The sequence below is a fragment of the Berghia stephanieae genome, chromosome 5 (assembly GCF_034508935.2).
Source record: "Berghia stephanieae isolate SIO BIC M18660-M18661 chromosome 5, UCSD_Bste_1.3, whole genome shotgun sequence".
Taxonomy (NCBI): Eukaryota; Metazoa; Mollusca; class Gastropoda; order Nudibranchia; family Aeolidiidae; genus Berghia; species Berghia stephanieae.
The window spans coordinates 84,071,225-84,086,636 of record NC_088364.1 but is presented as its reverse complement, the minus strand read 5'-3'; the positions used below and the strand labels follow the sequence as shown (position 1 = coordinate 84,086,636).

The 15,412-nt window shown below is 35.9% G+C and overlaps 1 protein-coding gene across 1 annotated transcript in view; it reads left to right on the top strand.

The window, feature by feature from the left end:
- LOC144973760 (uncharacterized) overlaps window positions 1-8,323 on the top strand; it is a 140,180-nt gene extending 131,857 nt beyond the window's left edge. The window contains exons 7-8 of the mRNA XM_078916638.1: window positions 6,054-6,197; window positions 7,565-8,323. Of these exons, the coding sequence (XP_078772764.1) occupies window positions 6,054-6,197; window positions 7,565-8,092 (672 nt within the window). The 3' untranslated portion in view covers window positions 8,093-8,323. The remainder of the gene's footprint in view (window positions 1-6,053; window positions 6,198-7,564) is intronic.
- The last annotated feature ends 7,089 nt before the right edge of the window (window positions 8,324-15,412 follow it).

Here is a 15,412-nt window from a genome sequence, read left to right as displayed (position 1 = left end):
TATTATATTGTTTTTGGAATGTGTTTTTATTTTCTTATTTTTTTGGTGGTTTTTTAAAGCGATTTTTTGAAGGAGGGATATAGACGTCTTGGCTGACGTTTCATTAATTTTCCAAAATTCGGTCTATCCTTCCCTATGGCAAAAAATAAATATAAAAAAACTTCCATCGTGTCTACGGTTTGATAGCTATCAGTCTCCTTCCAAAAGAATTAACTCCTTACGGGCGGGTTCCGACTTTTACCATTTTAAATAGCGTGAACTTTTATATGGGGCTATATCCACTTCACGTGCTCAAAGAGCTTTAGAAGGGGTCTCTGGCAAACGGTAACATTTAATATGTAGGACGTGACATGACGCCTGTTAAGCGATATTACATTTTTTTCCGACAGAGACAACGCGGTTAACGGCCAGGTACTCATTTTTCACCTGAGTATTGTGAGAGAATTTCAGTAAAGAGCTTTTTCCAAGGACTCAACTTTGCGTCGAGCGAGGCTCGAACCCAGGACCTCCCGTTCCGAAAGGGCGTGTCATACCACAAGATCACATAGCCCCCAAATGAAATGAACATTTCCTGTGAGGCTTAAGTTGCTTCTAGTCCTTTCCACGACCGTGCTCACGCGATGACGTGGATATCTTCGCAACCTTCTGATGGATTTGAATGGGAGCGATCTATATTCATGTTTTCGTCCAACTAAGTCATCAATCACATGATTTGTTGCTGTCCAGCGATTGGATATTTCTTCACAAATATAAACACGCTGCATTGTTGATGAAAGTTGTAAACATACACATGTGTCAAGCTGAAAAAATGGACCAACGTGATGTTAGATATTTCAAAAGCTGTGAACACTTTTCACTATGTGGGTCACTTTGAGCACATATTCCAATGTGACCAATGACCTCGAGCACATAGAAATGTAATATAGATCATGCCCATTATAATTGGCTCGAACACTGGAATTGTTAGTGATTAAGCCGATTTATTTTTTATTTTTAAAAATCAGTTAGAGTACATACTTTGGGATGTCTCTTCTTTTCTGTATAGATAGAATGCGCTTGGCCAAGGAGTTCACAACATTGCCATCCGGAAGTATAACGGACCAACACACAAACTCTGTGTAACCATGAACTTTATAGTCTGCTTAATACAATGTAGTGAGAACAACTCACAAACGCGGATGGCAAAAACAATAACAAAGGCCTGAGTGACGTCATCTGCATACTATCTATATTATAAAAAACGAAGGGTCTGGGATGAGTGAGCATTTTGATGTTTTACAGTACAATATTATAGATGGTATGCACTTGGCTAAGAAGCTCATAACATTGCCATCCGGAGTTACGACAACACAAAACTGTGTGGAGCCATGAACGTTGATAGTCAGGTTAATCGTTCAGTGGCATTATCATAATACGGATGCCAAAAACGATTAACAAGACCTGAGTGACGTGTCTCGACTAATAAACGTGAATTAGTTATGATTTCAAACGATGCCACGGATGACCAGAGTTTACATTTAACGAGATCGTTCACTACTCCACTAACATTTGACCCTTGGTTCAAAATGGCACAGCAAATTGTTACACTTTGTACACACTTGACATAAACAATTGTTACATACAATTTAATATTTGAATGCCAGAGGCGTAGCGTGCCGTTGTGATTTCTTCATCCATAAAAAAACTGATAAAAAATATGAGATTAAACATGCAAATTTGTCACAGTGAGGAAAATTGACACGTATTTCGCCAGAGAGGCGAAGAGCGGAATTCTTTTTCATAGCATGCGGGAATTAATATCAAAATGGTAGCTACACAACAGTGACGGATGTTGAAAAATGTTGGCACAATAAGGAAGTTAAATAATTAGACAACGTGTACTGTATGGAATGGAGATTGGTTCCATGTGGCCTGCTAGGGGACCAATGTTGCAAAAGTTGGCGTTTTTAATGCCAAATTCCAAAAACAATGGAGGTTTGGTTTGTTTGTTTTTTTTTTGGGAGAAACCGTTTGGCATGGGAAAATTGTGTTTGTCATTTTGGTATTTTCTTAGTATTTCTTTTCAAAGCACTTAATTCAACCAAGTTTATAGACAAATTAACACTACATTTATAAATATACAAATGTTCACCCTCAAGCTGGCAAGACCAGGTGAAATTATTAACAATTAACAATTAACAAGACATTAACTCGTGGCAGCGTTTGGCATGTTATGAAAACAAATCTGGCAATTATATAGGGGACTAGATTACGCTTTGCACAGAGCATCGTGCATGGTGAATCGGTGAAAATAAGTTCCTTTAAAAATCAAAATTAAGTTTTACATTAATTTTATTTTTTTATCATTTATTTTGCCGTTAAAAAGGGTCCACTGACCTTCCAAAAATCGGTCGATTGTTGCCAAATTGGGCTAGACGTGTCGATCCAGAAGCTTCCTTCGTGTCTGATATTTGGCATGTTTCTGTTTCATCAAAGAAGACGTAAAAAAAAAAAAAGAAGAAATTTTTTTTTAAAAAACCCAAAGACATGAGCTTAAAAGAAAATGGAAATTACTTTAATTAAAATGAGTGAAGAGAACAAGGTATAAAGAATGATTTATTATTATTATTATTATTATTATTATTATTATTATTATTATTATTATTATTATTATTATTATTATTATTATTATTATTATTATTATTATTATTATTATTATTACTACTACTACTATTATTATTATTATTATTATTATTATTATTATTATTATTATTATTATTATTATTATTATTATTATTATTATTATTATTATTATTATTACTACTACTACTATTATTTATTATTATTATTATTATTATTATATTATTATTATTATTATTATTATTATTATTATTATTATTATTATTATTATTATTATCATTATCATCATCATCATCAGCTTCATCATTTTTGTATTCTGTCATATAATTTAGGAGGGGTTGGAGGTGGTTAAAATTTGCTATATATTGAACTATGATTATCTGCATGCTGTTCTTCACCTCCACCCTCACCCCACCCCCTATACCTCGCACCTCCCTCCCTTCCCCATCCCTCACCCATACCTCCCACCCCATCCCCACCCCAAAACCCACCCCCACCCCATCCCTTATCTGTCATAATGTTCATTTGCCCCCATTCCATCATAACCGAACCGTTCAAGGACATTGGCACGACGAATCCGTTAACACGTTAGAGGCGGAGGTCTGGTTTAACATTACATAGCCCCATAATATCAAAATAACGTTTTCAGCAATAGAGAGTTAATAGCGATGCGATTCGGGGTATATTGAGGCCTGAGTCAAATCGTCACACCTGCTCACCTCATGAAAATAATTTGATGAGCAGTTATAGTGTACGGTTGTGTGGTCGTGTGTTATGACACTCGCTTTTGGATCCGAACGTCCCGTGTTCGAGCCTCGCTCGGCGCATAGTTGAATCCTTGGAAAAGGTTCTTTTCTCACAGTCTCTCACCGTACTCAAGTACCTGGCCGGTAACAATGTTGTCGATGTCGGTAAAAAATTGCAATATCGCCTAACAGGTGTCATGTCTCGTTCTACATGTTACGTGTTGCTGTTGGTCAGGGGCTCTCTGTAAAGCGCTTTGAGCACATTTAGTCGATATTGCGCTATATTTTTTAAAAAGCTCCAGAAAAGTCTCAAGCAGTTTTGAGTTATGATCGGTTAAAGATAAGAAAAGTTATGGTTAGAGAGAAATCTCACCTCGCTGTGAAAGAGTTTATGTAGCACGTGCGTGCAAGGCATGGGGAATGCACTGACGTTTGGAAATGCGGTTGTGGTCAATACGTACAACAAGCTATAAAAATCACGAATATGGGTTTTTCATATGTTTGGGCGGTGCTGAATATAGAACATTATTATCATTGGAAAGATACGGATTAGGGATTTTTTTTTTAAAAAGAGAGAAAGGAAAGGAGTGAGAGAAGAGAGAGAGAGAGAGAGAGAGAGAGAGAGAGAGAGAGAGAGAGAGAGAGAGAGAGAGAGAGAGAGAGAGAGAAAAGAGAGAGAGAGATAAAGAGAGAGAGAAAGAGAGAGAGAGAAAGAGAGAGAGAGAGAGAGAGAGAGAGAGAGAGAGAGAGAGAGAGAGAGAGATTTGGATGGATGTGGGTGTTGGGGGTAAAAAATGAATGTGAAAGAGGGGTCGACATATGTATTAAAGAATAAAGTGTGTGTGTGTGTGTGTGTGTGTGTGTGTATGTGTGTGAAATACGAAGAGAGGGGGTGTGGAGAGAGAGAGAGAGAGAGAGATAAAGATAGAGATAGAGATAGAGATAGAGAGAGATATATATAGAGAGAGAGAAAGAAAGAGAGAGAGAGAGAGAGAGAGAGAGAGAGAGAGATAGAGAGAGAGAGAGAAAGAGAGAGAGAGAGAGAGAGAGAGAGAGAGAGAGAGAGAGAATTTGGGGCGACGAATAACCAGATTTGGTTCAAGGATAGAATTTATGATAATCGCCCAAAGCATCGAGATGAGATCAATCTCGACAAATGCCGATAAAAACGAGGAAATAGTTTTTGTTTTTGTGGAAAACCCTGGCATCTTCTCCCCCCGTTTCGAGGAGTAAATGTCCCCGCCCCTCGAGGGATTGAATTCTACAAAACCGACTTCCATCTCGTATGTATGTATCTCTGTCTGTAGTCATGGAAACTACGTACAAGGGTTGCCGGGACTTATTTCGGCTCGAAACAGGGGCACCGTCCATTAGGCGTTTGAGAGGAGTATCCACATTCCCTCTCTCTCTCTCTCTCTCTCTCTCTCTCTCTCTCTCTCTCTCTCTCTCTCTCTCTCTCTCTCTTTGGTCTTAGCAAAACCGTTGAGAATGTAGGTGTAAAACTTCACAAGTCCATGCACATAGTGTCTGGAACGCTGGCAACAACGCCTAGAGAATGGGGCCTGATAATGGCAGCAATCCAGCTCTCCGATGTCCGGCGGGAGACGATTACAAACAACTGGCTCAACGGCGGAAGTCTTTAGCCTGAGACTTTTGTACTAGTCGGCATCCGTCGGTCAGGGATGGCCACGAATCTTCTTCTTCTTTCAGCTTATCCCGCATTTTGCAGGTTTACCAAATTAAAAGCCATATCTCCATGCATCTCGGTTCAGCGCATCATCTTCCTCCTGGCCCAGTTCTTTCATGTCGTCCTTTACCTTATCCAACTATCTAGTCGTTGGGCGTCCCTTTCTCCTCTTTCCCTCTATTTGTAAGTCCAATACTTTCCTTTCCACGTACTTCCTCTCTCGTCTCTTTACATGTCCGAACCATTTCAATGGGTTGACCATGGATAAGGCGTCAAAGTTCCGGTTGTCTTCTGGACTGAAGCAGCGTTTCTTGAGGCCTGAAGAGACGGATTTGGGAGTGACAGACAGTCTCTGTGTCCCCGTGCTCCCATCTGTGGTCTCTGGTCCCTGTTGGAATAGGATTCAATAGTCTGACGTCACGTTCGCCCAGCAACCAGCAGCTTGGTTCTAAACAAAGAAAATCGGTTCTTTTTAATTCTTCATGCTGGCTAGAACTTGTTCGCATGTCATGTGATCAGAATGTATAAAAGTCAAAACATGATCAGATTTATAATGTTTTTCTCCTCTGGATACACTTTTATGGTCGTCGGAGAAGTATTTCATATGGGCGTCCACGATTGTTCCAAGAGTTTAGAACCAGTTACTAAGTTGCTCTACGTCATGACGAGGGAAATGACGTCACGACTGTTGAAGCCTATTGTTATACTCCTTTCTTGCGTGTACGCTTGCCTGCCGTTTTTGCCCGTCAGAGATTTAATACTGGTTGACAAAACAATATAATTTATTATCACACATCCACAAAGTCGATTCAACAACATATTTTCCGAATCAGAGATGAAAATAACTATCAAAACATGGAAGCAAAGATGGTGGAAAATTATCTAGCTTATAATATTATATGAATTTTAAGATACACTGAGATCGGTGTGGATAGACAGCTCAGTGTGTTTGACCACCGTTCATTTTTATTCCTTTTTACCTGTTTCCTGTCTCCTCTCAGGTAGCTATTTTGACCAAGTACCAAGAACAATATTGTGGAGGGACTTTGATTGCCCCCAAGTGGGTTCTCACGGCCGCACATTGTATCAGGAAGAATGGCAAAGAGAGGAAACTTATCGTTCGTGTTGGTGAACACGATATCGACGTAAGTATCGATTACTGTCAAACTTGTTGATAATCGCTACTATAGAGTACAAGGAAAAGTAATCGTTATCGTACGAGTAAGTGGTCACCATTAAGAGTTTGGGATTATAGAGAAATTCGTGTATGGTGGGTGAAACAGTATTTTGAATAGGGTACAAGGAAACCAAACGGAAGGAATTCAACAAAATGTTTCAAGAAAAGTATAGAATTTTGCAAGGGATTCAGGAAGATTGGTTTATTTGTTAGTATACACAAGTGTGGGAAGAATATGAGATGGACGGGATTGTACTTGATAAGATACAGGGGATAGAAAGTATTTGATAGGACACAGACGATAGGAACTATTTGATGGTATTAGGGGAGATGAAGTATTGGATAGGATATATGGGATTGGAAGTATTTGGTAGGAGTGGAAGTGTTTGACAGGATTGGAATTATTTGATAGGATATTTGGGATTGGGAGTATTTGATACGATTGGAAGTATTTGATAGGATATAATATAGGAATGGAAGTGTTTGATATAATTGGGAGTATTTGGTAGGATTCGAAGTATTTGATAGGATTGGAAGTATTTGATAGGATTGGAAGTATTTGATAGGATCTATGGGCTTGGAAGTATTTGGTAGGATTGGAAGTATTTGATAGAGTATACGGGATTAGAAGCATTTGGTAGAAGTGGGAGTATTTGATAGGATTGGAAGTATTTGATAGGATTGGAAGTATTTGATAGGATTGGAAGTATTTGATAGGTTTGGAAGTATTTGATAGGATTGGAAGTAGTTGATAGGATTGGAAGTAGTTGATAGGATTGGAAGTGTTTGATAGGATCTATGGGATTGGAAGTATTGGATAGGATATATGGTATTTGGAATATTTGATAGGGTATAGGAGATAGGAGGTATTTGATAGGATACAGGGAATAGGAAATAGTTGGTGGAAGACAGAACGAATGAGTATGTGTATGATAGGACAAAGGGAATTGAATGTATTGCATTTGATGGGATACAAAGAGTAGGGACTATGCGATGGGATATATGGTGGATAGGAAGTATTCGATAGGATACATAAGAATGTTAGAATCATTTGATATGATAATAAATAGTCGTGTACGCAATGTATTATTGGATACAGGGTAAGAAACTATGCTAGAATATACGGGGTAAGACGTTTTTGATTAGATACACTAAAAGACACAATGTCTGATTTCGACTCGGATTGTGCAAATTCCATTCACGTACGCAATGTCTGAGCTAAAAATATTCACCATTGTATCTGGTTCTTGCACAGTTGGAGTCGCGCCACAGTGCATATTTACATAAATGAACAAAATTAATGGATATATCTTTTTTTTTTCTTGAATCATTTAGGATTATGACGTCACTCAAGAGGATATTCGACCAGAGAAGGATTTTCCTCACCCAGACTTTGACTATCAGACAATCACCAACGACATTGCACTCATCAAACTTCGACACGAGCCGTCGGCTTACACCCAGTCCGGATTCGCCTGTTTGCCGCAGCTCAATTTTACCCCCAGCAAAGACCAGTTATGCTCCATAGTGGGATGGGGTAAATTGAAAAGCACACACATCTACGGCTCGTCCGCCCTTCACGAGGCAAAGGTCCCAGTCGTCAAACACAAAAAATGCCAACGGGTGTTCAAGTACACAATCACATCAGACCAAGTGTGTGCTGGGTATAAACGAGGTGGAATCGATTCCTGCGCCGGCGATAGCGGAGGACCTTTACTGTGCAAGGATAAATCGGATCGTCTAACACTTTACGGGGTGACCAGTTATGGCGAGGGTTGTGGATTGAGGGGCAAATATGGCATTTACAGTAAAGTATCCAGTTATTTGTCGTGGATTAACAAAACGATTAGTGAAAATAGATGAGGGGATGTATTTTATATACATATTCTGTTATGTTGATGAATCAAGTCCTCAAAGAAAATAAAGAGGAACTACTTTGACAAAGCAAACGATGTGATATTTTGAGGGCTTTCCCGCCCTCATAATTAATTCTGCAATCTTCGAGTGGTCCGCTGACATGTTGGAAGCAGCCCAATTGTCATTCTGTTGAGAACAGACAGAGATGTTCGGCTGACTTCCACACACACACCAAAAGGTTCACGTTCTCCTCTCGGCTGCCATTGACGATAAGCTTTTGAGTTTTGAGGTTTTCCTGGAATTCTAAATGTCCCAAAAGCCCAAATCCACGATTTACAACCTTGTGTGCATTTTGTTGAAAAGTGGAATCTGGAAAAGACAATGGAATGAGTTGGAAATAAAATACAGACAAAAATACAAGTGATACTAAACTGCTAGAAGATGGGGACTGTAAATTGCAATTAACAAAAAATGACTATAATAGCTTCAAAAAAGAACAGAATACCAAACACGGCAAGTTTTGGACTCAAAACCCTTCTTCAGCCAACAACAATAACAAAACAATGATAACATATATACATTACTTTAAAAAAAGCCCAGGTCAACGAATTTTCTCTGACGTCGATGTGGTAATGTATTTATTTTTTGATTAGGTTTTTTTGTTGTTGTTGTTGTGTTTGGTTGAAGTAGGGTTTGATCCCAAAACGTTCCGTGTTTGGCATTTTTCTCCTTTGTCCTTTTTTGAAGCTGTTTTATCCATTGTTGTGTATTACTTTTTACAGCCAAAATACAAGTGCAATGATTATACCCTGTTTGGGTTGTGCACTTTTATAAAATGGCATTCACAACGCTCATACTACATACGTCATTTCTAATCACAAAACATCCAAGAAATAATATAGCTGGTAGAATCTCACCATTATATGAATGGAAAGAAGTTATTTTACTATTTGATATTCATGACATAATATCTATGACAGTTCACGAATTCCCTATCGAATTTGGTCAGCATCGGTAAAGATAGTTCGAGGATGACGTCACTCAGGTCTTTGTTATTGTTTTTTTGCCATCCGCATATATGAGTAATGCTCACTGAACTGTATTTACCTGACTATAAACGTTCATGGATACACACAGTTTCGTGTGTTGGTCCGTTATACTTCCGGATGGCAAAGTTATGAGTTTCTTAGCCAAGCGCGTACTATCTATACAGTCGGAGCTGAAATAAATAACTAGGAAGCGATGACACGATGCATGAAAGTTGGTCATAGTTTTAAAACCAATCATCTGATTCCCTATAATGTTTTACTACCAATGATTTATAATACAACAACATATCTCATGACATATTGTTGAAAACTTTACTCATCTCAGATCGTGCTGGGTTTTTTTTCTCTCTTCTTTTTTTATTTTTGGTTGTTGTTGTCATATCGATTATCTACATAGACAAATACGTCATGCCAATTGCAAATAGTTTTGTTTTTTTTTTTAAATATTAAAATCCAACAGACATGCTTAACATGGATTCACAATATCTTTTTATCAAATATTCAATGCCTCATTTTTTAAATGTATGAATATGACAAAAGATGAATTTACAGGTTCACTCCCAATAAAGAAAAGTGGATTTCCACGAATTCTTTAAATAATATGTTGCATGTGAAAAGTACCTCTTCTATAGCGAGAGATTAGCGGAAGAGTAGCGTCCCTTGATTGGACGTCACCCATAGTCTGTGACGTCACCGGCGGAAAAGTTATTAGAGAGAGAACGTCATGTTGGTTGTGCGCATGCGTCTCTCGTCCTCGCTCCCAACATGGCGTTCTCTCTCTAATAATTTTAAGCGAGGACGAGGGACGCATGCGCACAACCAACATGACGTTCTCTCTCTAATAACTTTTCCGCCGGTGACGTCACAGACTATGGGTGACGTCCAATCAAGGGACGCTACTGTTCCGTTAATCTCATTCCCTATAGCCATACGTTCAGTGTGACGGGAATTCATTCCGTTCTCTGTAGTGTGAAACCCAAAACAACAAAAGTGTCATTTGTTGCCCTCTGGTCAAGATGGTCCATATCTAAATTTGACGCACTTCCTCAATCACTGCTTGACAGGTGAAAAAATAGGTTTTGCATTTTGAAACATCCGGAGGTGCCAGTCGTCGGAAAGGTTTACGTATCGTGGAAGAAGACTTTGAGGACAATTTAAGAAATGTTTCGTTGGTGATTGGCCGACTAAAATTTAATTTAATTTTTAAGGAAAACGCGATACATTTCAAAATAGCCCAAAATCTCCTCCTGGTTTTTTTTATTTAAAACGAAAGTAGCCAAAAAATGCCCATGGTAGATCGCCAACAGGCGAATAATGTTTCGACTACAGATATATTCACCTCGATTACATACGGGTTGTTTGCATGGAGGTCGTCGGACCATCTACTGTTCTGTTGTACTCTGATAAAGCACATTCTTAAAATTTGGGCCAGAAAACTCGTCCTTCAATATTGAGTGATTAAAATGAGCCTCATCTCGTCAAAAACCTGTTCATCAAACTTCGAAGGTAGAGGTCGTGTATGGTCAAACGTTTTTAAATGAGTTTTTGCTTGTGATTTTTCCTTTCAAAGTATGGCAATGTTGACGAATGTTTGAAAGTTTTTGACACGCTGAGGGTACTTTTAATCGATCGATATTAGAAGTGAACGTTCTCTGGTCAAATCTGTTTTGAAAAAGTACTGAGTATTGAGCCATCAGGCTCTCATCGTGTGTGTTGTTGTCTGATGACCACTTTAGGCCTTGGACGTTCCTTTCCCCATATTTTGTCTGTGACTGCAACTGTAATACAATCAAACTTGTTCATGATGGTCGCTGAAATATATAAGTTGCAAGTTAAAGATCAGGCACTGGTGTAACATAAAGACGTAAAAATTGTGTATGAAACAGTGTGAAACGTCACTGCCATCAAGTGAAGAACGTTATAGATTAGTGCTCATTGTGATGAAGTATATAATAATATTATAATGTCAAACTGTCTCGGAATGCACAGTTATTATTTGTAAACTTGAGCTTTAAAATGAGGTGATCGTTTAAACGGGTTGGACTGTAATTAATTTTATATAATTTTTGTGCGTTTTCCAGACAGTTTCATTGAATTGAATAACAGCACATTGTTTTAATCTGTGCTTATGTGTATTATTTTCGTTTTGTCTAGGGTTTGTTTGTTGTTGTTTTGTTGTTGTTGTTTTTTTTTTTTTTGTTAGTTGTTTTTTTTTTTTTTGTGTTGTTTATTTGTTTAATGTCATATTACTGCAAAATGAAATGTGTTATGTGCCAATTCTGATAGCTTTGTACCATAATATATTGATATCGTTGTCGTCATAAAATTTATTATCATTATCATTGTTATTTCAAATGATTTTATCGACACTGAATATAATGATATGCTCAATATTTTTTTTTTCTTTTGTGTTGCTGTTATATTCATAATGAAATCGCCATATGCAATATGACGATTTAATCATATATATATATATATATATATATATATATATATATATATATATATATATATTATATATATAACCTTATTGCGAATGACATTGCATCTATTGAATGCGAGGGGGTTATTTTATAATATGAAAGTTTTTAAAAAGGCAAGTCGCAAGCATCGATGCAAGATTGAAGCCTGGCTGAAAGTGAAAGGGTATTTAATTGATGGAAATGACGACAGACAATCCAAATCAGAGGTCCTCACACCCAATGAAATGCCCAAACAGTTTTTCAATCTTTTAACCAGTTATCACAGTTCGCACGAAGTCCCGGGTTTGAGCGGGGGTTTTTTTGCCAAGATGAGGGTCATTTAAATCGATCGATATATATTTGAGGGACGAGTTTTCTGGCCAAATTTTTAAATACGAGTTATTTTTCTAAAGTATGTCAATTCCCTGATTTAAAAAAGGTGTGGAAAAATCATCAACTTTCATTTGGTGGCGGCAGTCTCTCGGTGTTTTTGGCCATTTGCCAGGAGTTAATCAAGAGAAAGTGATGAAGCCAAAACGTTTCTATGATTATGATTCTTTGATAATGAGTTTTTCGTTTGGGTTTTGTTTTAGTTGAATTGGGGGGGGGGGGCGTGTTTTTCTTTTTGTTTTATTTAGTTTTGTTTTGTTTTTTTTTGTATGTTTTTTGTTGTTTTGTTTGTTTTTTTTGTTTTGTTTTTTGTTCTTTTTTTCTTTTTTTTTTCTTTTTCTTTTTGTTTTTTGTTTGTTTTTGTTTGTTTTTTTTTTTTTGGGGGGGGGGGGGGGGGGGTTTGTTCGGGTTTTATTTTTTTATTGTTTTTTTTAATGTTTTGTCGGAGTTGTTTTTGTTTGCTTGTTTTTTTTGTTTTTTATTGTTAAATTGTGGGAGGTGTTGTGTTTTGCGGGTGGCTATTGTTATTTATTTATTTTATTTTTTGGTATCTGTTGGATTGTTTTGTTGTTGTTGTTGTATTTTTATTAATATTTGGGGGGGGGGTGTGAGAGGAAGATTTGTTTCTTGACCAAAATGACCTTTTGACACAGTCGTCTTACGAAAGAAACGTTAAATCTGGTGTTGTAACGAATTTCAAATGATCCAAATGGCATCATATGATTTTTACATATTATTTGATCAAAACTTTTATATCTAAGAATCTTATTACAATTATGACGTACTGTGAAAAAAATACATTTAGGCGTCCTTGGTCTGAGATATTTTGATAAAATTAGAGTTATTTTAATCGATTTGAAGGACGAGTGTTCTGGCCAAAATCTTGTCAATGCGTCTTTTTCATACTACCGCAGAATCGTTATTTGACCTCAATTTCTATCTGACATTGTTGCTGGGCAGAATGATGACAAGCATTTCCATTGCAGTCGCATTACAGGTTGGGACTCGTCCGGGATTAAAACTTGGATATAATATGTGAACCATGGCCTCAAAACGGTTTTATGTCGAGGTGTGTTTAATATCGGAAAATGAATCGGACATTAAATTGAGCTAAGTATGAATTTTTTGGGGTTTTTTTTCGCTTCTTAAGAAGCTATGTTAATTATTTGCATTATGACAAATAAACGTAAACCAAGACATCTGATTAACCCAAACATGAATTCGTTATGATATGATGTGTCACATATGTTGAAAGAAAACTTTGAAGGAAATTCATAATCGTTGGTTCTATGTACGTCATCATCATGAAATAGATTTGTAAAATTTACAAATGCATTTATAATGGTATAATATTTAATGCAGTTGCATCCGATTTAATTATGTGTCATCTCACATTATTCTATACATTATTTTGGTTTTTGTGGAAAGCTCTGACACGTCAGTACTTAAGAATTGAAATTAATACATTTTAATGATTAAACGTTCAGTGGGCTGACCTGGTATTTATCATACCAGAGTCAAAATTAATGGCCCGTATCAGTTGTGAGCAACAATGAAATAACGTAACACAGACATGTAACTATTTGCCGGATTGCAGGATTAGGGATAATATGGTTTTAGGATCGAATTGATTCATATGAATGACCATTATTTTGTCATGATCCACCTGTTTAAGCGTGTTTAAAATGTTACTCAACACAATAAAGTCTTCGAGGAAAGGATTCATTCACAGTTCATCGGTTATTTTTGGTACTTTTTGTTTTCTTTTGATCATTTTAAGTTGAACGTAGTTCGTCGTTTCAAGTCTCGTCTTAAAAAACATTCACATGACTGACGAAAGAAATGTTTTTTTAAAATATCTAGCTACACTCGACGTATCACGTTAGACTATTGATTGCTATTTCTTTAGATTTTAATTGAATAGTGTAATCTAAATAATAATGATAAAAATAAATAATAATGATAATTTCATAATGAAATAATGATAATCATAATAATGAATTAAGATAATCATAATGATAATAATATGATAATCATAATAATAATGATAATCATAAGAATAATGATAATCATAATAATAATGATAATCATAAGAATAATGATAATCATAAGAATAATGTAATATAATAATAATAATAATAATAATAATAATAATAATAATAATAATAATAATAATAATAATAATAATATAATAATAATAATAATAATAATAATAATAATAATATAATAATAATAATAATAATAATAATAATAATAATAATAATAATAATAATAATAATAATAATAATAATAATAATAAATAATAATAATAATAATAATAATAATAATAATAATAATAATAATAATAATAATAATAATAATAATAATAAATAATATAATAAATAATAATAATAATAATAATAATAATAATAATAATAATAATAATAATAATAATAATAATAATAATAATAATAATAATAATAATAACAATAAAAATCTCCAAATTCTGAAAATTTAGAATCGTAACTCAATTTATTTTCGTCCCCTCGTCCATCGCGACATAGAACCAGTTTAAGGCAATAGGTAACATCCGACGTACACCTATTTATAGGTCCGATAACCTAAATTATTATGGGCTCATTGTTGGAATGGAAATACTCTCACGCCAACGCAATATATTTTCCATGACAACAATGTTAAAACAGGTCCATAGTTCCGTTCGGTCGTTAGACCTGCCAATATATGTGTACTTTGGTCACACCCGAAGACTTTTTTGACAATATGATGAACTCCACATTCTATTGTACCAATCAATACAAACCATGTTCTTCCTTGCAATCGAATTATGTTTAACTTCATTTCAGATTAATTTCTGTTCTGGTCCTCCATAATATCTTCTTATCAATGGCGATGTGTCTTGTTGAGTGCGCGTGGCGTTGAATAAAGAAATAAAGCATTTATTAGTTTTGATTTATACGGGTAAAGTTCATTCACATTGTTGTGTAGGAGGTAATCAGTCTAGAAAATTCTATAATCATTATCCGAGTAACATGTACAAGGTACATGGAAATTTTTACACATTTTCGCCTTTCATTTTATCTTTTAAAATGTTAATTTCACACTTTGTGCACTTTGTATGTATGATAACCGAACGTAATAGGCTTCAACAGTCGTGGCGTCACTTCCCTCGTAATGACGCATAGTAACTTAGTAACTGATTCTAAACTATCGGAATAATGGCGAACGCCCTTATGAAATACTTCTCCGACGAGCATAAAAGTTTATCCAGAGGAGAAAAACATTATAAATCTGATCATGTTTTGACGTTTATACACTCTGATCAATGACATGTGAAAAAGTTCTAGCCAGCATGAAGAATATAAAGTACAGATTCTCTTTGTTTAGAACCAAGGTGCTGGTTACTGGGCGGACGTGGCATCAGACTA